Source organism: Neodiprion pinetum, chromosome 1 (assembly GCF_021155775.2).
Source record: "Neodiprion pinetum isolate iyNeoPine1 chromosome 1, iyNeoPine1.2, whole genome shotgun sequence".
Taxonomy (NCBI): domain Eukaryota; kingdom Metazoa; phylum Arthropoda; class Insecta; order Hymenoptera; family Diprionidae; genus Neodiprion; species Neodiprion pinetum.
In genome coordinates, this window is record NC_060232.1 from 7,724,720 (window position 1) to 7,748,643 (window position 23,924).

Here is a 23,924-nt window from a genome sequence, read left to right on the forward strand (position 1 = left end):
ACGGAGGCAAAAGAGAGATCATTGCTGCTCGGATGTTGAAAATATTCCTCAAGCGTATTTTTCGTCATAGATTTCTTACACTTATTTGTATGTTTATCGTGCCCTGTTTTCATTAAAATACTTATGATATCATTCAAGCGTATCTGACCGATTTTATATCGTATTTAAACGCATTCAATTTAAAAATCACATCGTTCTTAAATTTTTGCAGTCACCGTGTTTGATTATTTCTAAAGTAATAATTGAAATGGACGTTAAAAAAAGTCATGTAATTCCACTTGAGTACTCATTGTAGTGTAAAAAAATGTATAAATTCGTTGATAAATAGCGTAATAAATTGCGCAAGATAATGACGCCTGACTGTAAACGACCGAACATCCAAGTATCTGTGCTGAATTGATTGCAGTAAGGCACTCCCTTGAGTATCTTCATTTCATCTCATTTATATTGTTATCGAAATGAATTCACATGCAGGAGACAACCATCCACTTATAGTGTGAGACTGTGTTTACACTGAGGCAGCTTCGAGTTGTAATTTTACATGAATTTTATTGTTTTCTGTGTTACTGACGATTTACTGTACATATCGTTCTTGACGCATGTATTTTACGTTATTAATTACATTTTTAGCTTGCATCATGTAGAAGAGATGTTTAAAAATACCTTGCGATCAAGGAAATTCAGACAATGTATCAATGTGGCTGCGTTACACTGAAAATAGAATTCACTTATAAAAATGAAATCTTTTCATGAAAGAGAAACGTCTGCTTTATACTTACCGTGGCGTTGAGCGAAAAACAGTATTGTCCAGCCAGTACCTCTGTTATGTAATGACGTATGATATTCCACTTGTACCGTGTCCGTGCGTGCTGTATACATACTAGGTGGGCGCTGTAACCATTAGCAGAATCCCCCCCCAAAAAAAATCGTTATTAATATGGAGAATAAAATTAAATCACATTAGCATTACTAATCTAATACGTGAAATACTGACAGGTCCGCAAAATTTGCTTGAAGATAATGTATCTTCATAATTTTCAACAACTTGTAAAAAGTCGGTGTGGCAAGTTTGTTCTGATCCTGTGTTGAAATTTTCAAAGTCTAACACGACAACATTACCGGCTGGTACGCTCACTTCCCAAGTACATGTGCTCGCATTTCGATAATGTTGTGGGTATAATGGGGATGTAAATCGACCTGAATAATTATAAAGTTTTCCTCCGCAGCCTCTTCCTGTAACATGTATAGTGAACAAAAATTGATGAACAACCAATGATGCAACTAAGGCAAGCATGAAATGCAGAAAAGTGTTTCACTGTTTAAGCAACGAGCATTTATGAACTTCTACTATTTTCCATAAAGAATGAGTACAAAGAAAATAAGCTGTCTGTATGAGGTTACTAGTAAATCGTAGAGCTTTTTTTAATCCTGTTCACCTTTTTTGGTCGTTGTATAAGTTATATCATAGCTACTAGAGCCGTAATAATTGCTAGACCATGAATGCAAACTTAGCTGGTTTCCAGAACTGAAGATAGGACTTGGCAGTTCTACTCCACATATTTGGTCTAACACGCTAGCACTGAAATTCCCATCGCGTATCTGAAAGTAGATTGATCCACTTATGTTTCTTCTTTTTTACCACTATAATAGTCCTTCTGGTATTGAATAAAAGTGAAGAATAGACAAAGATCATTGGATACATTATTATCACCTAATACAAACGTTATACCTGTAACGTTGAAAATAAAAAATCTTGAGTACGCATGTATAGAATATTTTTTACCTGCAAAGCATTATTGGTGCAAGCCCTGCTGTCATATAAATTAAAGCTCGTAAAGTAAAGCGAAATTGTATATCCGACTGCAGCAGTGATTGTGAACCAGCAATCCGTTAAACCCTCATGACGAATGCGACCCTGTTCACCAGTAAAATTGCGATTGCAGAGACTCGTACTGTACCCCAGCTTGAATCCAGTGTGCCTTGATTTTGGATTTTGAGAGGATATGAATTTAATTTCAACGGCTCTCCCAGTGCTGCAAAGAATTGATCACTTTTTTTTACGTTGCAAGTATAAGTCCCAATATCACTGTCATTTGAAGAAAAGATATTAGTAATTGTATTAGAATGATTGTCAAAAATATGGTCATCATGTATACACATGTACCTGTAAAAGTCGTGTGGTGTTCTATTTCCACAATACGAATAAATTCTTTCTGCTCCATTGTCGCCCTACAAATTAGGTTGATGTTATACAAACATGATTCACAAGATCAAATTGACACCAACAATCAAACTGCACTGAAATATATCTTACTGTCCAAGCATGCGTTGCATGATGCTCTTCTATTCCATAATACACAACGTCATCACCAAAGCCCTCACTGATGTAGCCACTGGGCTGGAGAATAATGTTTTATCGCGGTAATGTAACTGAATTATAGTAAAATCACTACATGCATATAAATGCGAATTGGGAAAGTCGATACAAACGCATCCGCTAATTCTAATTAAATATAGAAAAAGACTAACGTTCTTATCGATGATCATCAACTTTTCGTCATTACAATTCTTAGAACTTTCCAAGTCAAAATGGTCGAAGTGAATAGTAAGCCATTGTATGTTGTCTGTTATTGGCGTTGACAGAATCCAATTACACCTTAATCCAGGCTCGTACGTAGAACCAAATCCTGGTGAAGTTAATGTCTTGGTCTGATTTCCAACTGTTAAGATCGGATTGCCACAGGGTGCTACAATCGGAAAAAAAAATTTGCTTTTAGAAATGATGTACAGAAGTATTGTACCGCCTGCCATCCTCAAGAAGACTAATTACAAATCGTCTGAACAAGGTCAACAGCAATTTACTATATTGATTCTTTATGCAAGTATCAGTTTATATAAGTGAGAATTTAAAAAAATAACAGGTTCACAAGAGCTTACAAGGGAGGCTTTCCAATGTAGCAGTCACTCCATTGCCATTCAGCGAGCCGTCAGTCACCAGTCTGATCCACATTCTATTTGACGACGATACAATGAATGTGGAAGGCACAATATTTCCGCAATAATAGTCTATCAGTTCAGAATATTGACTGTCACCATCATGAATCTTGCACAGAAACAAAAAAAACAAAGTTAACTATATGATGCATTCTACACTTGATAGCTATTTTTAGTACCCATCAATGATAAGCTTAGTGATCGTTTCTTACCTCTAAGTAATCACCGGAACATTTTTTTTCATTTCCACTTGTGAAGTTGGAATATTTTAAATCAATGCTGGTTATTGTTAGTTTAATAATACTGTTGCTTGATGCCTTTACAAGCCAATGGCAGTCCTCAAATGCTTCATAAGTTGTACCCCTCTGGGTTCTGAATGTTTGTGGTTGAGAATTCAGGGTGATGTGGCCGCCACATCCAGCTGCTATACTAGTACTGAAAAAAATCTGCAAAAAGAATAATATCGAATACATATACTATACTAAACTTTATATTCATACTCATGCATACAAGTACAGAATCCGTAATTATGACAAAGCATATGCTCAGACAGACTCACATATAATAACTATTATTAACTCTTTGGCACTTTTTGTCCAAATGTACCTTAGCACGAAATCCTTTATGGTGGACGCTGTAGTCTGTAATGAAATTAATAATCATTGAGCCGGTGTCTGATCTCTTGAATAGTGGAACATCACTCATGGTACCACAAAATACGTCTGGCTTGCTATGTTCGTCAATGGTTGATGTGTTGTATATAGCTACATAGTCATAGCGACACCTGAAATTGGTTAATAGTAAATTACATCTTCTATAAAATTTTTCGCTTAAACGTAGGTATGATCATTGCTGTCAGACTTGCAAGAAAATACATAATTACTCAAATATTTTCACTAAGTACTCTGATCAATCATACAATTAGGGTTCTTTGTAATTCAATACTCACCGTCTGGAACTTTCGAGGTCGAAAGACTCGAATCGAACAAGAACAGCTTTTCCAGGTGGTGCTTTTACTGTCCAAGTACAGTTGATTCCACCATGGTAATCACCACTTTCGTCCAGCGACGGTGATCTTATATCACTAGGTTCAGTAATCTCACCACCACATTCTATAAAATTAACGAATGACTAGATTATGAAGATTAAAATGTGACAATATAATGGTGTTGAGAGTATGAAAGTGATGTTCAAATTATTGGCAACTCTAAAAACTACAGTATTAATGGACTCACCATCAATATAATATTTCAATTCGAATCCCCGTTTTCTTGTAGTTTCGTCTGTCTTGAAACTTAGTTCTGAATGTGAATAAATTCTTTGTTTAGTTGGAATTTCGTTACCACACCAAATGGACGGATCCCGGTAATCAGAATAACTTATAGTCACATTATCGTACCGACAAGTTAAACCTGAAAAAAATCATTACGTTTTTTTTTCCTTCCGTCAAAGTACGCAATCAAGCAAACATTGAAAAATACAGAATACAGCCTGCCGCTTGTACTAGACATCGAAGAACATCGGGGCTACATGGTTTTGTTCATACTCAAATTATGATCTTCAATAATTTCAACTTACCACGTTCCAATTCAAAGGATGTAAACTCAATAATGAAGTACTTCTGAGGTGCTAAGAACGTGTACTCGCAAGAAAGATTGTTTTCGTAGAGAACAGGCCATCCAGGTGACGTGAGGTATTGTATTCTCTTAGAGACTAACAAAGTGCCACCACAGTTCACATTCCAACGAGCATGGAATCCATCAGCTTGAAGTACATCATTTGACCTGAACAAAACCTTCATTCTATTTGAAGTTGAATTGAACGGTGACGGGCGAGATCGTCCACATACTTTGCCTAGATCTGACCAATAAGCGCTAGCAGTAGTCACATTCTCTTTCCACTCAAACATCTAGTACAAAATATTGTTAATATTAGTAATTTAATTACAGTTTATTTATGGAAAAAATAGTCCAATGTCTTCGTAAGGAAGCGAACAAACAGAAATGAGACATTGCCAATTTATGCGTATCATGAAGATACCTGAATAAAATCGTTTGCGCAATTTGTACTCTCTTCAAGATGGAAACGATCCACAAACACCAATCCAATATTATAGCCATTTTCCACTTCTATGAACCACGTGCACTCTGCATTGTTTGGATACTTTTGCGGGAAGCTGAAGAAATTAGTATGATACGAATAAATATTACAGTAACTCTTAGCACCAGATTACTAGTTGGGAATGAAACTATTAATAATATCTATAAATAATTCATACTTGGGACTAGAAATGTATGAGCTTCTTCCATGCATCATTCCGCCACAACCATTTTGAATCGTGTTCAACTGAATTTCAAAGTCATTGCTCGAGGCGCTACTATGGTATTCGATCCATAACTCATTTGATCCTGATGTTATGTTTCCCGGTATCATGTATCCACAATACTTTGTTTTATCTAATGGTGACAATGGGCCACCATACCTGTCGAAAGATTTGAATTTAGTGAAAATTAGATGTTCATGTTGTACAAATATCACTTGGTATATCAATTTCGAATACGACTCGGCTTGAATATTATGTGGCACCTATGTTACCTTTATATAAGTTAGCATTATTCTAATGATTCAGTACAATTATTTTACACGTTATAGGAGATATAATTGATAGCAATAACCTAGCAAATAAGCTCATTACCTTATGAGAATATAGCCGCTATCACATGACATATTCAATTTTATAAAGCTCAATGCAATAGTCTCTCCATTATCTGGGAACTTTGCATACCAGGCGCATTCAACAGGATGCGTTTGACGTCTAGGTGCAGAAATAGTATGTGAAGGGCCGCTTAGAATTCCACCACATTGATGCCAGCGATAATTAATGGTGAAGTTTACATTCGGCGAACCCCAAGATCTTTTCAAACTCTATTAATGATTTCAAAAATTTTGACAAGATAACAAATCTGTTCTAATTTTTCGAGCGTACGTTTCATAAGCATTGAAAATTATCAGAACAATAAGTGAACGTATCACAAGGTTTACTCACGGTAATTTTATTGACTGGCATGGGACTACGAACGACAATATCCTGGGTGAAATTTCCAGAGATACAGGATATTATTTGATTTTCACCTACAATTCACAAGAAATACCGGACGATTTTAGACCAAAACATATAAAACATTCGGCCGGTAAAATTGATTTCTTTGTACATGAGTGTTTTAAACAATCCATTCCGATAAACAGATTGTTCATCGGAAACGTAATCAAGGCACAAACAGATGTCATTACCAGAGCACATATAATATTGGAAATGTATAAAAAAGTTGGGAATGTAAAAATTTCCATATTTTCAAATAAAATAAAAGGAAATTGATCAAGAGATCGGTAACTCACCACTTATTAAGATGTGAGATGGCATATTTTCGCAATTACTAATTGTTGTTTGCATATTAGTTTTACCAACAACTCCAGTTATGGTCAATGCAAGTGTTTGATCGGTTACATTCACAGTAGGTGAAGAAACTTTCCAATTACACGAAAAGGTCCTCATGCCGTAGACAGGATTCTGATTAGAGATCAAGACACCTTGATCATTTGTCGTTGCACTTCCACATACTAACAAATAATTAATCAATGTTTCAGGTCGTATAATGAATCACCATTCGGAAATGTTATGAAATGAAAACACATGTCAGCATACTCACAAGCTGGCGCAATACTGCTGTAGCGAGCTTTGAAACCTTTGTGGGCAACAGAAGCTGACCAGTAAAAAATCGTCATTGTGTTACTAGTGCTATACGCTTCCCTCTCTGTAGAGTCAGCCAGAATTACTTTAGAACGAGACATTTTATCCAAGTCATTAGAAAACTGTGAGAATTAAACAAAAGTTATTGAGTGCATTAATTGATGTACGGGTCAATAATTACTATCTGTGCTTCACTCCGTTCAAGAAATCCGATAGATTTTATAGATCACGATTAGCTATTAAAGAATATCATAGATTAGGTTTCACAAGCACTACATAAAGTGATCTTAGGTGTAGGGTATTTCTGTATCCCGTTCTATAATATTTTATCAGAATCTTTCATGTCCCCTTAAAGTTTTCCAGTGCAGAGTGCTCATTTAAGTTATACATACTGCAATCTGTGATGTGGACCAGTACGATCTTGAATTTCGAGTACCGAAACCCATATCCAAGATATCTACTTTAACGCGATACCCTTCAGGCAGTATTATTTTCCATACACATCCCCTGCAATAATAGTATACATAAATTGGAAAACTTGCACCATCAATAATTGTAAACCTAGATTAATTTCAATAAGCATACATAAGAATAATTTACCTGTATTTGGGTACCCCCCGATTAGGATATCCAGGTGATTGGAATTCACCTGATGAACCAGTAAGAAAACCTCCACAAGCTACAAAATTCAATTACTGTTCAGTATCCCATATAAGTAGCATTGAAATGAAAACAGTAAATTGATAGATAATTAAAAGGATTATTATTTAATTAATGCACTGATAAGTTATGACTGGGAAATTATATTGCAAAGAGTTTACTAATCACCTTCTAAAGAACTTGATATATTCATACTGAATCCTCTGAACCCAGTGTAACGGTTACCCATGCTTGTGAAGTTGATCAATACATTGTTTTCTGGTGTTTCGATTATCCCAGGATTTTGGTTGCCACAATATTGACCTAATTGCAGTACTGCCAAAAGGTAATGAAACTATTATTAATTTGTATTAATTGCTCGAAACAGTATTTACGTTGGTATACATATATGGTTTTGATACAATTAGACTGCAAAAGTTTCGGTCGTGTGACAACAGTAATTGAGCAATGTAAAAATGATATTGATGATATCACATTCAAATTGCATTGGCTAAATAGAAGTACCAACGATGACTCAGTACCGATAATACTGATGTTTCATTTTTATTCTCTAAGCATGTATATTCTAAATACTATTTTTTATCAAGAATAAAAGTAATTTATTATCGGATTGAAAATTATAGCTCTGCAATGCGAATGACCTTTTATGCAATTTGCTAGCTTTATGCAATTAAAAATACTGAACTGCAAACAGATAAGCATATCATTACAAGGGAGATATCACCTGCCAAGATATGTTTGATATACTACCGCTGCAATAATTATACTATATGTTTCTGGAGTAAAAGTTACAGATTCTCAAGAAGTCAACGAGAAAGACTGCGTTTGATAAAATTATAGCTACTGACGATTAGGATGTAAAAATCTATATCTTGACATGATCCGGTTTTTATTTAAATTTTCATATTGGTCAAAAAACGGTGATAATATATGTAATCAGTCCTGACTTTCAGACTGCAGCTCAAAAGCAGACTTCCAGCAGTTTTTTTTTCCAAGTTATAAATCAGTCTTAATAATACTATTATGAATGATTGCCAGTACAATTGAACAGCATAGATTTTATTAAGGGGAAATTCTAATTCGTGTATGGCTGGAATTCGCATTACTTAATTTCCAAATTCGTAGAATATGAAGTACATGAAAATAACTTCAATGGAAAGATATGACATTACAGTTCAGCATATGCTCCGTCTACTGACGTAAATAGAATTAATATTCATAGGGTAATTTACGTCGCATACACATATTGTGTATTATTACAGGTATGTGTTAGTCCAGACATAGCATTAGTATCAGAATATCACAAATTGTCGTACAGGTTGGTGTACAAATATTGTAGACATGCATGCCTCGCCAATAGACTCTCTGGTACTCGTCATACAAAGCGGTGAAAGACACTTCGTGCTTTTGGGTTTTGCATATTACACCTACAATACACAATCTTACGCACCTTGGTCGAAATCATTATAATATGCATAAATACTCAAGTGTAGTTGGGTATTTTACTTGGGACTTGATTTTACTTATCTTGGTTTTGTTACATACGATCTTTACATTCCAAGTCTAACGTTCTGATTGTATCAACATCTCTCATTGTGGTGAGGAAAGAAAAAACAGCATGACGTTTACCCAAAGATCACCAGCTTTTAGCTCAGTATAAAGGGCAACACTCAGCACATAACATCACAGAGTATTACGTGAGTTGTTCATAAACAAGCCGATATGGTAATCTGACAATTCAATATACTCAAAACGAAAGTTTAGTACTAAATTGTTTACACCTCAACACCTCACACAAATCTTCAAATATGCGGTGAGTTCCAGTAATTTTCAACTACAGAGATATTCAATAACTATAACATCCAAACACTGGATTCGTATAAACACTACCCAGACAACAACATGCGAGCAAATTTTGCAGCAAAAAGACAGCAATGGTTGCAAAGCATTGCTAGTAATATTAGAACAAGGTATTTCCTCGTTTGGTATCAAAATTAAAGCAAATTATTCTAAGCAAAAGTTGTCAGCAAAATATCTGCTAAATGTAAGCAAGTCTTGATGTACATCAGAATAATAAACAACTATTGCTAGCAATTGCCCACTAAAATTATTCCACGTTAATTTTCGGTAAGAATGCAACAGTAATCGCGGCAAGCTAAGCAGATTTTTTGCACAGATACGCTTCGTTATCAGGGTAGCTGTAATTTTTTAATTATCAGCAGTTAGTTAATTGTACAGATTTAGAGTATTTGATTTTAATGAATTCACTTTTACAGATTGTGGTTTAGCATCACGATACTGTTAATACTGGTATGTATTATACTAGAGGCTGCGGCAATGAAATCAAAAAGAGATTCTGGTGATGCATCAAAATATCGCCATAAATCATCAAATCCAGCAGAAGACCATTATTCTATGTAAGTTGATTATTAGGTTGAATAATATACCTATATGCTCAAAATTTGTTATATATGATAAAATAAATAAGGGGGAATGTAATCTTCAATAATCTTGTTTTGGAAAAAATTGTTGATTATGAGTATTAATGAACTGGAAGAAGTTTTAAGGACTTGAAATCTTAGATCCTTTTCGCTAATAATACCACAAAATTGAAGATAATTTGTAATACTTTTTTTAGCAACAAATTAAACCATAAAAAAAAAATTCATAACGAAGAACGAAAAATGCTTAAAAAAAAGGGGCAACATCGATATGCAGAAGTAAATGAAAAGATTGAATCCAGTGAATTTCAAAAGGAAGAATCAAATGAACGCAATGGAAAAGTATATTATGGAGAAAAAAGAGAAAAGATGAGCCAGAACAAAGTTAGTAAAAGTAAAGAAAATGTTAAGTACGATAGGCATGCTGATAAACCTAGATCTAAGAAAATTAAGAGATCTCCCAAGCTCGAAGCACCAAACGAAACGTTGGACAATGATGCCGGCCACCTGGATGGCTTTACGAAGAACTTGCACTCCAATTTTGATTCAGCGTCGAAAAAAGAGAAATCTAAGAATAAAGTCACGGAAAAATCTGGATGTGGTATTGGTAAATCAGAGGACAGTGAACTTAAAGATGAGTTTACTGTGAATTCCGATCAAGTACCGGACATACAGCCACCTAAAGAGACTGCATCTGCATTAGATTATAATGATAAGAGAGGAAAAGAAAAAGAATTCGAAAAACAGAATGTGAATTCAGAGAAAATTAAAAAACAAAAACACAATAATAAGAGTAATGATCTATGTAAGGGAAATATCGACTTGAAAAGGACTGAATTGCCTAAGGAGAAAAATCACAAAATTACAAAACCTGTTCAATCAAATGGTCAGAAAATTAAATGTCCGAATAATTTACCAGAAAATAGTTACTACTTGAACAAGGATGGGTTGATAAAAAAAAAAAGAGCTAAGAATGTAAACGTGAAACAAAAATTTTCGGAAAAAACCTCTGAAGGTGAATTGGAATGTAAACCTCGAACGAATGACTGCAAATTACCAGTTTTAGATGCACCGATACACGAAACAGACAAGCCAGAAGAATACAAGTCTGGTACTTGTAATCTCGAAGATGATTATTCAACTGAGCAAAGCAAAATTTGCTATGGGAAATCTAAATATAATGCGAACGAAGTCGCAAAACATAGTGTAACAGGTACTAAACAAGATGACGCTGAGGCTTCGGACTCAGTAAATATGGAGCAAATATCAGCGAAACAAAATACAGTCCGAGACAATAGTGCCGAAGAGGAAAACTCGAATGGAGAAGAATCAATAAGAGAAAATGCTGTGCAAGAGGACAGTGACGCAGAGTGACAGTCAAATTTGCAAATAAAAATAAGTAGTTCAAATAATTTTCCAACCGGATAAAGGGTTAAAAACTATATTACATAGGTATTATAATAATTAACAATTAAAATATTCGAACCGATCTTTTAAAAAAAGGTGTAAATATATAAATATATTATTGTATATATACCTATATGTGTATTGCTTTATTGTATGCATGCTGAATATCGTTCACCGTGAAAGGTATGCAATAACTTACCGTTACTGCGGTTGTTTCCTACTTGCGCTGAGATATCGACGTGGTCAGTGGAATTGCATCTATATCGACGAGGTAGATTGATGTCTTGGAATTGCAGCTTCATTGTATGACCAGGTGGTCCCAAAACACGCCAAGTACAAGTAGTTTGATCGGGATATGGCGAAGGGTAATTAGGTGATTGTATTCTGTTATTTCTCCCTCTTAGAGTTCCACCACAAATATCTTCAAATCAAATAGTTCAATTAGATTTCCTGAGGAAATCTGCTACAGTATGAAATTATTCAGGCCTGAATTTACTAGCTTACTTTCAATGCTCACAATAGCTTTGAATCCCTGCTTGGGATTGTCAACATCAGTATAAAAATGGAGGTACATAAAATTCCCAGTCGTAATCATACTACTGGGTATTTCATCGCTACAAAACAGTCCCATAAGTGACGATGAATCAGTTCCGCCATCTCTAACTTCCAAATATTCTTTGGCGCAACTGCAACAATAATTCATTATATAATCGTAATCTCGCATTGGATGGATTGCTACAATATATTGAATTTAACTCATATTGACGATAGCTATAGCTATTGTTCTACAGTTATCAGAACTATAAAACTTACTTCAAATCACTTGTTAGGTCAAAAGACTCGAAATGGATCGTGATTGATTGTCCACTTGGAGCCATAATTGTCCAAGAACATTCTGTATATGGGTGTGGAATGTTTGGAAAGTTTGGTGTTTTTATTTGGATACTTTTCAGTGCATCTGTTAAACGGTATGAACTACCACAATTGCTTCCCACTTCCCTACAAAAAATTTATTGCAATAGCGCCAAAGAAAATTAGTGTTTGATGTGGTGAGACAGTTAAAATATATCCATGGATTAGTGATGGGGGATCATCATATGATTAAATCAAGGAAAAAGAAGGCTCATGTTTTCATATTTGAACCAGCACAAGGTGCAAGCATATCGTCTTAGCATTAAGTATTCGCGAATCATTATAAGACTGCTTCAAGGAAAATTAATATTGCACCACCAAAGTACTGCAGTACTGAAGTTTATCTCGAGTAATATTTTCACTAGTTCTGAAGTACTTGAATACTTGAGGCTCACTTTTACAACAATCGGACTCCGGTAATTCGGACTGTTAGAGATCACTACTTTACTACTGGAGACGATGATTTGTACTAACTTGATAAGGTATGATGATGGTGTTAAATGCAATACAATTCATATGGGAAAGTTGAGAATATTTTTACCGATATGATAATTTGAACTGAGTCCCGGACTTTGTCCCCACCACATAGACATATAGTTGGTTTCCAGTTGTAGTTAGCAGACCTGGAATATTCTGGCCGCAATATTTGCCATTGCCGAGAAGAGGAGAAGCACTTGAGCCACCATTTTTCAACTATAACCACCAGTGACATGATAACTTTGTTAATACGAGAAGGATTTATACTATATCACGGATGAAATTTTTTAGCTGGAACACTGCATAGTGAATCCTTCAGGTCGATATAAGTATGAGATTGACAAAATGTACTATATTCTGCATATTGTTGAATATGAGAAATCCACCGAATTGCACTAATGTAATTAATAAAACAAACATAATAGTGAGAATGTAAAAAATTTTATCTTACCATAAGGAAGTTATTACTGCATGCTGAGTTATCAGTGCCAGTTTCTATGTTCAAGTCAATAATAGTCACTTCTATCTTTCTCCCAGGTCTTACTGTAACGTTCCATTGACATGCTACTGACCAAACTTGCCGCCCCATTGGAGATGTGGAATTAACTTCTATTACTCCATTTGGACCATTTAACTCACCGCCACAAACTGAAAACATGAATATTGAGTAGGTATTTGAGTATGTACAATGTCAGAAAAATAGTAGACTCTGAAATATATATTGATAATCTTGCACTTCGATGAATTTTGAAACATACCCTTATAAACACGCGCTGAGAATCCAGTTTTATTAATCCATGAATCACTGTGGAATTCCACCTTCATTAAATTGGAAGTTTGTATAAGCGTGTATGTCATATTAGGGTGACAATAGCTTCCAATGTAAGACCATTCACGTTGCGTGGCCAAAGAAGTTCCTGAATAAATTTTGACTTGATCTGAGAGGCAAGTCGCATCTTCTTCGAGATCTAAGGTATGGAACGCCAAAGCAAGATGTGTTCCAGGAGATGATTCAAATATCCAATTGCAGTTAAGATTGTTGTCGTAACCCTCAGGCCATCCAGGCGAATGAAATACATAAGTGCTATTCGACGAATTTGACAGCGATATGATTTCCTCGCATTCTACACAGTTTAATCAGAGCAATTTATAATAGCAGTAGATTAACATATTGACATTATGTCGTATTATTACAAGTACCGGAATGATTGCCTGAAATGTACTTACCGTTCGTATCAAATGAAGATTCATCTGTATCCCTAGGAACTTCTAACCAGCTTAGGTGGAACCAACTGCCGCTTCTGAATACTGTGGTGGAAAACACAATGTAAACTACATTACCAGAGGATTTTACCGACTCTGGTAATATCAGGCCACAGTTTTCGGTCAGCTTAGGTGCATATGCGTCGTATCCGTCATAAATCTAAAAACGTCGTTTTCAAATGATATGAATAAAATCTAAACTGGCTGGTGTGTACTCTGTAGAAGTAAGTAAACAAAATCTTGAATACTCACAGTCAGCAAATTGTTACAATCATCTGTATATGTCTCAAGGTGGAAATCTTCAAAAGTAATTTGTATTGAGTGTGTAAAGTGAACTGTAATACGATATGAATAATCTCCTTCAAGCATGCATGGTCGTGGGTACAGTGGTGAGGTAACTTTGCCAGTGGGTCCTGTTAAATCGTTGTTATGCAATAAGTGGTACTCGGCCCTGAACCCTTTCTCAGTTGTTATATTTGAAGTCTCAAATTTCATCCACAGAGTTTTATTTGAAATTATGTTACTTTTACTCGAGCCACAATAAATGCCTTCTAGATTGCCAATGGCGTTGTCTTCTCGCACTTCTAAATAATCTGAATTACAGTTGGGATTTTGCGTAATGGCGAAGTCAGTGAAGGATAAACTTATAGAATTCCCCGGAGATACTGGGAGTATCCAAACACACTCGACATTTCGAGGGTAATTATCTGGATATCCTGGCGTGGCAATAGTACCGTGTTCTGATGTATAATTTCCTCCACACGCTGTAATAATTTTTATCATTAGGAATTATTGGTAAAGTAATGAAATTCATATACTGGAGTGGCACATCCATATTATCGGATACCACAACTATACCTAATTTTTTCATTAACAACCTCTTACAAGCGTTGTTGCAAAACAAACCTGAATTGAGTGTAGAATACATGGCTGTAAAACTTGAGAGCTGCATATTAAAAGACGACAATTGGACAGTGAAAGCATTTCCTTGACTTGTGAGTGGTGGAGGTACTGTAGTCGAGCACAATCTCTTCAGCAGAGGTCCATCTGTCCCTTCTCCTTCGTAAATCTGTAGAGAACTTTCCTCACAATTGTCAAGCCAAGATTGTTTACTAAGTTGCAAATGTGTCAGTGTTATCGTAACATGATCCGCTGCAACGTGGAATTCACACAATAGACAGAATATGAATTAATAAGCATAAATTGTAAATTTACAAACGAAAACATCTTAAATTGATTTAAATGCGAAACGAATCACATTAACAAATATTCAATTTGAGCAGTGGTCATACAGTTTTTGTATTGAGCTGTGCTATGAAGACAATGAAACTTACCAAGGTCTGGTGCTACAATAATCCAGGTGCAGTTATATACATCCGTATGCAATCCAAGTGGAGAATCTATGGAGATAAATCCTGGGGGATCAGCAGCAATGCGTCCGCCACATGCCATATTATACGTAGCACTGAAACCTTTCGATGTAACGTAACTATCGGATCTGAGAACTACCAAGAGCTCGTTGTCATACGAAATTTGAGTTGGAGGGTTGCTGTTGCCACAGTAAGAACCCAGTATAGGTGCATCTCGTGTGGAACCGTCATAAATCTGTGAAATACATTATAACTGAACATCACACTAATATAAGCGTTATACAAGCAAATCTTGCACAGTACACATTTTTGGATTCGTGCAACCTACTCTAACATAATCGTCGGTACAATTTCCTGTGTGCTCAACATCAAATTCGGTGAATGTAAGGTTTACATGATGATTGGGAGGCATTTGTATAAGCCATTCGCAGTTCCGATTGCGTGGATAATTGTTTGGGTAGTTAGGTGAACTTATGACACCTGTTGGCGTTGTGAACCTTCCACCACACTGAATGTTCACGCTTCGGTACGTTATTTTAAAGCCTGTGCCTTGATAATTATGATCTGCTTTGAAGTTGATCAACATCTTGTTGTTTGAACTTGTGAAGATATTTGAATGCGAACTATTCATTCCACACGTATCTATTAATATAGGTGCTTCAGTGCTGGCTCCACCGTAAATGGTGAGTCTATCATGCTGACAATCCTGCACTGTTTCTAGCTGCACATCGACGAAAGTAACTTCTATGCTGTGAGTATAGTCCACCTCAATCGTCCACTTGCATTCAATATTTGCAGGATAGGGTTCAGGGTATCCCGGAGACGTGATTGTTCCTACTGCTTTATTCAGGACACCACCACAACCTATGAATTGAGAAGTACTGTGGTAATATTCATATATAATATATAATCATCACTAGCTATGCTAGCTTACAAACAATGTTAGTGTTGAATATTTGAAAAAATCTGAACATTTGACCCACCATTGACAACCCATTCAAGTCGAAAGCCATTGTAAGGTGCACTACCATCCGAAATAAATTGTAGAAAAACCTGGGATTCGGTAGATACAATTTTTGATGGTGGGTGTCTCAAGCCACAATACGTTCCGATAACTCTATTCGGTGTGTTATCTACCCCTTCCTTTATCGTCAAATAATCATACAAGCAAGATTCATCGAAATGACTCTGTTCCAAATCAAAGTGAGAAAAGGTGATGTTTAGCTTGTTACCCATAGGTGCCTCAATTAACCAGCTACAATTTTCGTGATTAGGATAATTATTTGGGAAATTGGGTGATTCAATAACTCCACGGAAATCATCAAGCTTTCTATGACACACTGAAAGCAATTAAGATCATGGTGGTGAGAAAGTTAAATCAAGTTCTGACTGAACTCTCATATATTCATTATATCTATTAAAAATTACGTTTTTGCCAAATTTACTTACCAGCCCTGTAATTGATATGAAAGCCTCGACCGCTGCCGCTGAAATCACTGCGAAAACGTATGGTTGCTATATTGGTCGTAGTATTTATTGTCAGAGGATTATTTGAATTGCAGTATCTTCCTAATTTTTTATCACGCCAGCTATAGGGTCCTTCAAAAATCTCTATATAATCAGAATAACAACTGGATTGTTCTTCAAGTTCAATGTCAATTATCACAAATTGAATAAGACTGCCAGCGGCGACTTTAATGCTCCAGGTGCAAACAGCATTATGACTATAGGGCTGAGGATAATTCGGAGATGAGATGGTTCCTGCAACATTGCTTAAAGTACCGCCACAACCTGAAAAAATTTATCAAATGACCATAATGTATAAATCGTACTGTATCATCGGGCTTTGAACATACATTTCATTTTTTTTACTAATTACAAGAAGCTGCCACTGAATTTCAACGTTCGATAATGTTACAGAGTTGAATAATTAATTTTGTTGGTAATAGTTTGCTGCCAATAAGTGATAGTATTCGACAGGTAATATAAGGCAGAGTTAATTGTTATTTAAATATATTTACAAACCCACGGTATTGCTGTCCCATTCTATTCTGAACCCAGAAAGACTAACCGACTGATCTGTGACAAACTTCAGATACATTTTATTACTAAAGCTCTGAATGGTTTGATTTGCAATCTCCGTTCCACAATATTTCCCAATCAAAGGGGATGTTGGGAGACCACCATTTCTGAAAAGAATGTAAAAGCTAGTTTCAAGATTTCTAGCAATAAGAGGCACACATACATGTTAATCCCGCTAGTCCCACCTCCCCCTACGTCTGAATAGCTGCAAATTGAGTACAAAATCAAAGCAAAGATCTGTACCCGGTTAGAGATATTTTTTACCTAATTTCAAGGTAGTCAAATGAACAAGACCTAAATCTTTCCAACTCGAACGCTGTAACGTTTAATAAAACTTGGTGTCTATTAGGGGCAATGATGGTCCATTCGCAAGTCCTTCTTTCCGGGTATGTATTGGGGTAATTAGGTGATGTAATGACACCAGTCAACGAGTAATAGTTTCCACCGCATAACTTGGAGCCGTCAATAAATATATATGAAGCCATAAAACCATCTCTAGTGATAGATTCATCAGTATAATATCGAATTGTCATCATTCGTGATTGGGTCATCATTGTAAGTGGTACGGTTGAGCCGCAGTAGCTAAAACATGACAAATTATAACAGGATGTCACATGTTTAGTAATATGATACCGTTCTATAGGTTTAATTATCTTGCTGACTCTTTTAATTTATTTTGTATAATACTTATATTTACATAAACTCGAAAGATTCTAAATGATATGACTTACGTTCCCATATCCACTTGTGAGGTACTTGATAAATTCTGAGATATTTTGACATAGTCAAAACGACAGTCACTGCTGTCTTCCAGATCAAATGCGTGCCAATCCAGTTTTACAATCTGTCCTGGTGGTGCCTGAATTATCCACGTACAGTCTTGCGTACCACCATACCAATTTGTGGTGGATGGTGAGTGAATTACTCCCGAAGGTGCTTTTAAGATACCTCCACACCCTAGTTGGTATAAACGACACGTACATTTTACATTATAATAACCAAGAGTGAGCCTTGTTTCGGGAAAATCAAAAGTGTATTATTTATATTACAGATTTGATATTTGCATTGCAATTACTCTGTAGGTGGAGAAAATACCTATAGCTGGTTTATGCGGATATTTCATGTGTTCTATATACATCGTTTTAGTCTGCAGATGAATTAAGTAAAACTGAACTCATACTCACTGACATCTAGAGTAGTATATGTAGCCAAGAATCCCGCATTACGGCCAGAGTAATCTGACACAAACTTGATCCACAAATAATTATGGGTCGACATGATCGGAGATTCAGGAATTGACGAGTTGGTGCCACAATAAGTGCCGATTAGTGTTGAATTTTCATTATCACCGTCGTGAATTTTCAGGTAGTCAAAACGACACCAGTTGTAATGAAGGTCCTCGATATCCATTGACTGGATCGTGAGTCTTATGGCTTTGCCAAGTGGTTGTATTATCTCGTAGATACACGTCTTTGAAGCAGGATAAGGATTTGGATAATACGGTGATTTTATGACACCTGTTGGCTCCGTAAATTCTCCGCCACACCAGACTTCGTATCGTAAGTGAAAACCTTTTCCGTTCAAAGACCAGTCAGATACAAATCTGATCAATACAGTATTTGAAGAAGATAGTTTGTCTGGAGGAAGTGCACCAGCATTACGACCACAGAATTTTCCCAATGACGGGGCTTCTCTGTTATCTCCGTCAAATAGCTGTTCACCAAAAATAACGCTATTGAATTTGTTCTAACTATGCACAATATCTGCATTTCTTGTATTATGTATTGTTTAAATTCATCATTAATTGTGGTATTCGCTCAACCGTAAATTGCTATGGGGGATATGTCGAAAATTACCTCAACATAGTCGTAATGACAATTCTCGGAATTTTCGACGTCTAGAGTAACCCATGTTATTTTGATTCGTTCTCCATTAGCTACTTGGATCTTCCACTCGCATTCTTGATTTGCTTCATACCTTTCAAGGAAACGCGGTGAAGTAATGTAACCTGACGGATCTGTATGAACTCCCCCGCAACCATCCGCACCTGTGAAATAATATATTAGGAAAATTTTAATTAACTATAAATTCTGGATGAAATGCTAGGTAATCTATTACAAATAATTCATTACTTATGCAAGGTGATTCTGATGATTCTCTAATAAATGCGTGGTAAAGAATTTTTATTCCTCGATCAAACGAAGACACCTGTACACTTTACACGTTGGTTCAAGTAACCATTATCGTGTTCGGAGCATCGTACCTTTAAGTGCTAATCACTATATGCATGTGTGTACTATTCAATTACCTGCTATGCTCGAAAAAGTAATTTGGAAACCATTATCCTGAACAGCGCCGTCAGAATGAAAATGAAGCCATGCCTCATTTCCGGGTGTAATCAGTGGCGGAGGTTGAGTGTGATTGCAGTAAAGTCCTAATTGCTGGCTGTCTTCCTCGGGTCCACCTCTTATCTGTGATACAAAGAAGTCGGTCATTTATTCTGCGTATCACAAACTCTCTTATTAGGTGATCAGGCAGAAAGAGAGAGAGAGAGAGAGAGAGAGAACTCATGATATGATAATTATAAGTAACAGAATACCTAGTGTACAACAAAACATGTATACCGTTAGATTATCGTGGTCGCAGTTCGGGTGCTGCTCCAGCGCCATAGAGTAAAAGTGGAATTGAATTTTTTTCCCTGGAGAAGTTTCCACGTGCCAATCACAGTCCCTGTTCGGAGGATATTTTCCTGGCGATCCAGGTGAACGTATTGTTCCATGTTCGCCAATTATTTCACCCCCACACAACGGTGTTATCGAATTCCATTGCAAGGTAAATCCATCGTCCGAAATACTGTGATCCGAATGGAACCACAAGTACAGTGTGTGTCGGGATGATATTATGGTTCCTGTACCATTGGGCAAATGGTCCCCACAGTATCTTCCAATCATGTGATCACCGGCTGATCCGCCATCGTGAATCTACGAATCATTTCGCTATGTATAGAACGTACGTAATTATAATATCCAAGGGGTGGTGTTTTCATAAATTTCATGTTTTTTTTTTGTCCAGTGCCTTTCCCATCTTCGTAATAATACGCCAGTACCATTGAAACATATGTACCTGTATGTCACACATGCTGTGTAAAGTAGGTGCGATGATAAATCAGTTTCGTCAATCCTCAGGCAGAGAATTGTCTTTAGCATTAAAGCTTTAAAGTTTAAACTCACCTGGACAAAGTCGTTCTGGCAATCATTCGAATTTTCCAACTTGAAAGCGATGAATGTGACATTGAGGACAAGAGAGGTATTGGTCGTTAAAGCCCAGGCGCAGCTCAAACCGTTTTGATATACATTGCCAGAGCTAGGGAATTGCAGCGTACCCGCAGGATCTGTTAGGGTACCTCCGCAGCTCTGCCGTGCCGTTGAGCATCGGGGCCCGGAGAATTGCGAAGTGCATCTGCATATGGCCCTGCTTCCATCTGCAGAGACCCTGCAAGTTCCTTCGTTCCTGCACGGATTAGGGTCGCAAGGATTGTTCCGGATATTACAATTTATTCCTGAGAAATATACACGATAATTAGAAAAGCGGACCCTCCATCGGAAACCACGTAAGCCTCTGACCTAGAACCGCCTCACCTTTATACCCTACTTGGCAATTGCACCTGTAGTCGTTCGTTCCGACCGGCACACAACTTCCATGGCTGCACGGATTGCTCGAGCATGCAGAGGGCCCGAAATTACCCCCGTTCGCTATCCAGCAACCATGGATTCCCATTCCGTCGCCCATGTATCCGGGTGGACAACGGCACTGCACCGTTCCTTGGACCATGCCCGGGGTGTGAAGGCAAGTAGCGAGCAGATGGCACCCGCCGTTATCTATCGAGCAAACTCCGACGTATACGCAAATCTCTCCGTTTCCAGAATAGCCGGAGGGACACGCGCCGCATTCTCTTGAACCCTGTGAGTAATAGAATTGTCAAATTGATTGATGGGGGAGCCGACCAGGTTTGCAAGCGAGCTTCGTTCTCGCCTCAACAAATAGATACCCTACATGCTCGCCAGGGTGGTCCTGGAAAAGGTCATTTTTGAATTTCGACAGGCTCGCTCCTCAAACTGGCTCCACATTATTAAAAAATAATACCCTAATTTTTTCAAATTTTTTTCTCAATTCCAACCCGTACCTCATTCAACCCTTTCAGAGGCACATCAAATTTATGGAACCGATTTGCATGAAATTTGATATAGGGGTTTATTGAGGTCGCTGATTACAAATCTGTACTCAACATTTGAAAATTCAAAATAGCGGATCCAATATGATCGATCAAAACCCCAAAAGTCACTTGATATTGCCATATCGGTTCCACCATTGAAAATTTTCAAATATTGAGTTCAGATTCGTAATCAACGGTACAAGAAACCCCCCTATACCAAATTTCACCCCTGAAAGGATTGAATGGAGTCCACCCTCTCTGCGGCACGGGTTAGAGTTGAGGTGAAAATCTGCAAAAATTCTGGAATTATTTTTGAATTATCTAGAGCCGATTTAGAATGCGAGACGGTCGAAATTAAAAAATGATCTTTTCAAGGACCACCCTACATAGCTCACCCTTGTGTTGACGCATTCAACGCGAGGAGAGATGCTGCATCCCCCGTTGTTGACGGCGCATTCGTTGATATCGACACACCGGTATCCGTTACCGGTATATCCCGCAGGACATCCGCCGCAGCTATAAGATCCGGGCAAATTGACGCAGGTCACCAATGGGTCGACCGAACACGCCGGGTGTTTGCCAGAGCACTCATCGATGTCTTTAACGCAGGCTGGATTTCCTTGGTCAGCACGTTCCCAGCCCTGCGATGTTGACGAACGAGACATCAGCGTCGATAATAGCGTGATGTGTGTCAATGGTGAGGGCAAGATTCGCGATGCTTACCTGATCGCAAATGCAGGTGTACCGGAGAACCCCCGTCGTGGTAGGAACGCAGACACCGTGACCGCAGAGATCTCGGGATCCTTCGATGTTGCAAGCCATCGACTGTTTGGTGCAGTGAATACCGTACCAATCTCCCTTGCACCTACATCTGTTGTTTGAACAAAGACAAGCGTCAGTCGGATCTGATTTTCGAATGGTTCGTCCCTACGAGATCGCGTTATCGAAGAGAAAATAAACCTACTCGTAGGTCCCAGGCAGATTCGTACACTCAGCTCCGTTCTGACATCCGAGATCGGTTCCTGCGTATATGGCGCATTCGTTGACGTCGACGTTGCACTGCGGTCCCTGAAATGTGATTGAAAGTTTGTGGAGCGATTTATCTTTAATATAAATATTAAAGATTTACCCAAAGTTATTTAAAAAGATTCTATTCTAACGCAATAATTTATACCTCCCAGCCTTCCCTGCAACGGCATTTATACCCGTCGATCATATCCTCACAGGTGCCGCCATTCTGGCAAGGATTACTCGCGCACTCGTCAGCCACCATTCTGCTCAAGATGCTTGCCACTCGCATCTTTAGCAGATTCACCTACGGAACGAAATCAAAATCGTCAGTCGCAAGAATAAAATTGAATAACAATTGCAAAGTATTTTACTTACCTCCGTGGAGAGTTGCTGGAATTGATCCGAGGTGGCACCGTCAGCCGCCTGTGATTCCAACATTTTTTATATTTTCAAATACCGCAACGGATAATGTACCGTAAAATTTTTTTATAATGTAGATTGACCGACTTACGGGCGTACGACGAGTCGGTCCCAATTCTGTGTTTACAATATTCTCGTAATTTTCGGTGAGCTGTTTTACCGTATTTTGCAAATCCGCAAGAGCTCCGTATTTCCATCTTTCGACCAACTGGGCAGCTTCCTTGGCCTGAGTATGTAATAAAAGCAGATTTTTATCAATCCAAAAAATAAATCAGTCTTTGATTGTTGCTTCGTCGAAATTTTCAAGTGTAGATATTTTGTTTCAATCCAGCTCACCGATCTCGCAGCTTGCATTAGATCAATTCCATTAACAGTAACGTAGCTCGTCCCGACAGTTTCTAGCGTGATATTCCGGTCCTTGGCACTAGTAACGAAGAGGTTTCCATTCCGCACATCGAGGACTGGTCTGAAATTTTTTTAAAAAACGAGTCGCGAGTCGCGTGTCTTTATGTTAAGGCGAAGAGAAGCTCACCTGTCATCCAGCCACGCGAAGGAAATACGCGACAAGTGAAAAAGGATGGCTGCGGCGAGCCATCGACTCGTGCCTAGGATCATGTCGTGTAAAAATGATCTCTATAGGTTTATTTATACGAAAGTATACATTAAACGTGCAACATATTATTACTGGTTTAGAACAGATACTCCCGTAGCCACTGTTTCCAGCGAACTGAATAGCGAGAGGCGTAGTAATTCGGTTGTGCACTGATAACGGATGCTCAATCAGGGGGCGTTTTCAATAACACCCAATATTGAGTTACACTGAAACTGTGAGATCTCCGAATCGTTAAATTCACTTTTATTTCTTTCTAACAAAATAGGAAATGCTATAATCAACAGATCAGGATATTAGGAGACTGTCGTTATTA

General features: G+C 37.4%; 2 protein-coding genes across 3 annotated transcripts; one reads left to right on the forward strand and one right to left on the reverse strand.

The window, feature by feature from the left end:
• Nucleotides 1-570: 570 nt before the first annotated feature.
• On the reverse strand, nucleotides 571-23,702 carry LOC124211402 (cubilin). The gene is made up of 53 exons (XM_046610448.2): nucleotides 23,531-23,702; nucleotides 23,335-23,464; nucleotides 23,090-23,224; nucleotides 22,954-23,001; nucleotides 22,742-22,882; nucleotides 22,532-22,635; nucleotides 22,291-22,438; nucleotides 21,963-22,208; nucleotides 20,993-21,314; nucleotides 20,585-20,913; nucleotides 19,979-20,335; nucleotides 19,663-19,825; nucleotides 19,211-19,401; nucleotides 18,539-19,067; nucleotides 18,086-18,311; nucleotides 17,619-17,936; nucleotides 17,298-17,461; nucleotides 16,722-17,063; nucleotides 16,256-16,612; nucleotides 15,601-16,136; nucleotides 15,237-15,507; nucleotides 14,809-15,054; nucleotides 14,155-14,666; nucleotides 13,867-14,062; nucleotides 13,398-13,763; nucleotides 13,091-13,287; nucleotides 12,704-12,855; nucleotides 12,064-12,249; nucleotides 11,755-11,936; nucleotides 11,450-11,671; nucleotides 7,571-7,717; nucleotides 7,343-7,421; nucleotides 7,135-7,249; nucleotides 6,702-6,864; nucleotides 6,391-6,612; nucleotides 6,041-6,126; nucleotides 5,690-5,919; nucleotides 5,273-5,476; nucleotides 5,035-5,170; nucleotides 4,573-4,903; nucleotides 4,230-4,406; nucleotides 3,944-4,106; nucleotides 3,601-3,778; nucleotides 3,207-3,440; nucleotides 2,938-3,103; nucleotides 2,530-2,747; nucleotides 2,315-2,398; nucleotides 2,165-2,229; nucleotides 1,784-2,033; nucleotides 1,437-1,599; nucleotides 995-1,233; nucleotides 780-891; nucleotides 571-711 (listed from the first exon to the last, which is right to left on the reverse strand). Exons 1-53 carry the CDS (start codon nucleotides 23,611-23,613, stop codon nucleotides 707-709), a joined length of 11,166 nt encoding a protein of 3,721 aa, XP_046466404.1. The 5' UTR covers nucleotides 23,614-23,702; the 3' UTR covers nucleotides 571-706.
• On the forward strand, nucleotides 8,779-11,369 carry LOC124211412 (glutamic acid-rich protein-like). 2 transcript variants are annotated; one of them, XM_046610466.2, is made up of 3 exons: nucleotides 8,779-9,215; nucleotides 9,679-9,819; nucleotides 10,041-11,367. In XM_046610466.2, the coding sequence occupies exons 1-3, from the start codon at nucleotides 9,211-9,213 to the stop codon at nucleotides 11,215-11,217; spliced, it is 1,323 nt and encodes a 440-aa protein (XP_046466422.1). In that variant the 5' UTR covers nucleotides 8,779-9,210; the 3' UTR covers nucleotides 11,218-11,367. The 2 variants fall into 2 exon arrangements, with proteins under 2 accessions (XP_046466422.1, XP_046466414.1); XM_046610458.2 differs by lacking the exon at nucleotides 8,779-9,215 and adding an exon at nucleotides 9,242-9,372 and having other exon boundaries at nucleotides 10,041-11,369.
• Nucleotides 23,703-23,924: the final 222 nt, after the last annotated feature.

Bases quoted from the DNA above. Each gene is read 5' to 3' on its own strand.
- LOC124211412 (XM_046610458.2), top strand. From the start codon at position 9,305: ATGCGAGCAAATTTTGCAGCAAAAAGACAGCAATGGTTGCAAAGCATT. The intron at 9,373-9,678 runs GTATTTCCTCGT...TCACTTTTACAG, and splicing joins GCTAGTAATATTAGAACAAG to ATTGTGGTTTAGCATCACGA. The intron at 9,820-10,040 runs GTAAGTTGATTA...TACTTTTTTTAG, and splicing joins GCAGAAGACCATTATTCTAT to CAACAAATTAAACCATAAAA.
- LOC124211402 (XM_046610448.2), bottom strand. From the start codon at position 23,613: ATGATCCTAGGCACGAGTCGATGGCTCGCCGCAGCCATCCTTTTTCAC. The intron at 6,865-7,134 runs GTATGTATAACT...TAATTCTCACAG, and splicing joins GGTCCACATCACAGATTGCA to TTTTCTAATGACTTGGATAA. The intron at 3,441-3,600 runs GTACATTTGGAC...TTCTTTTTGCAG, and splicing joins ATAAAGGATTTCGTGCTAAG to ATTTTTTTCAGTACTAGTAT.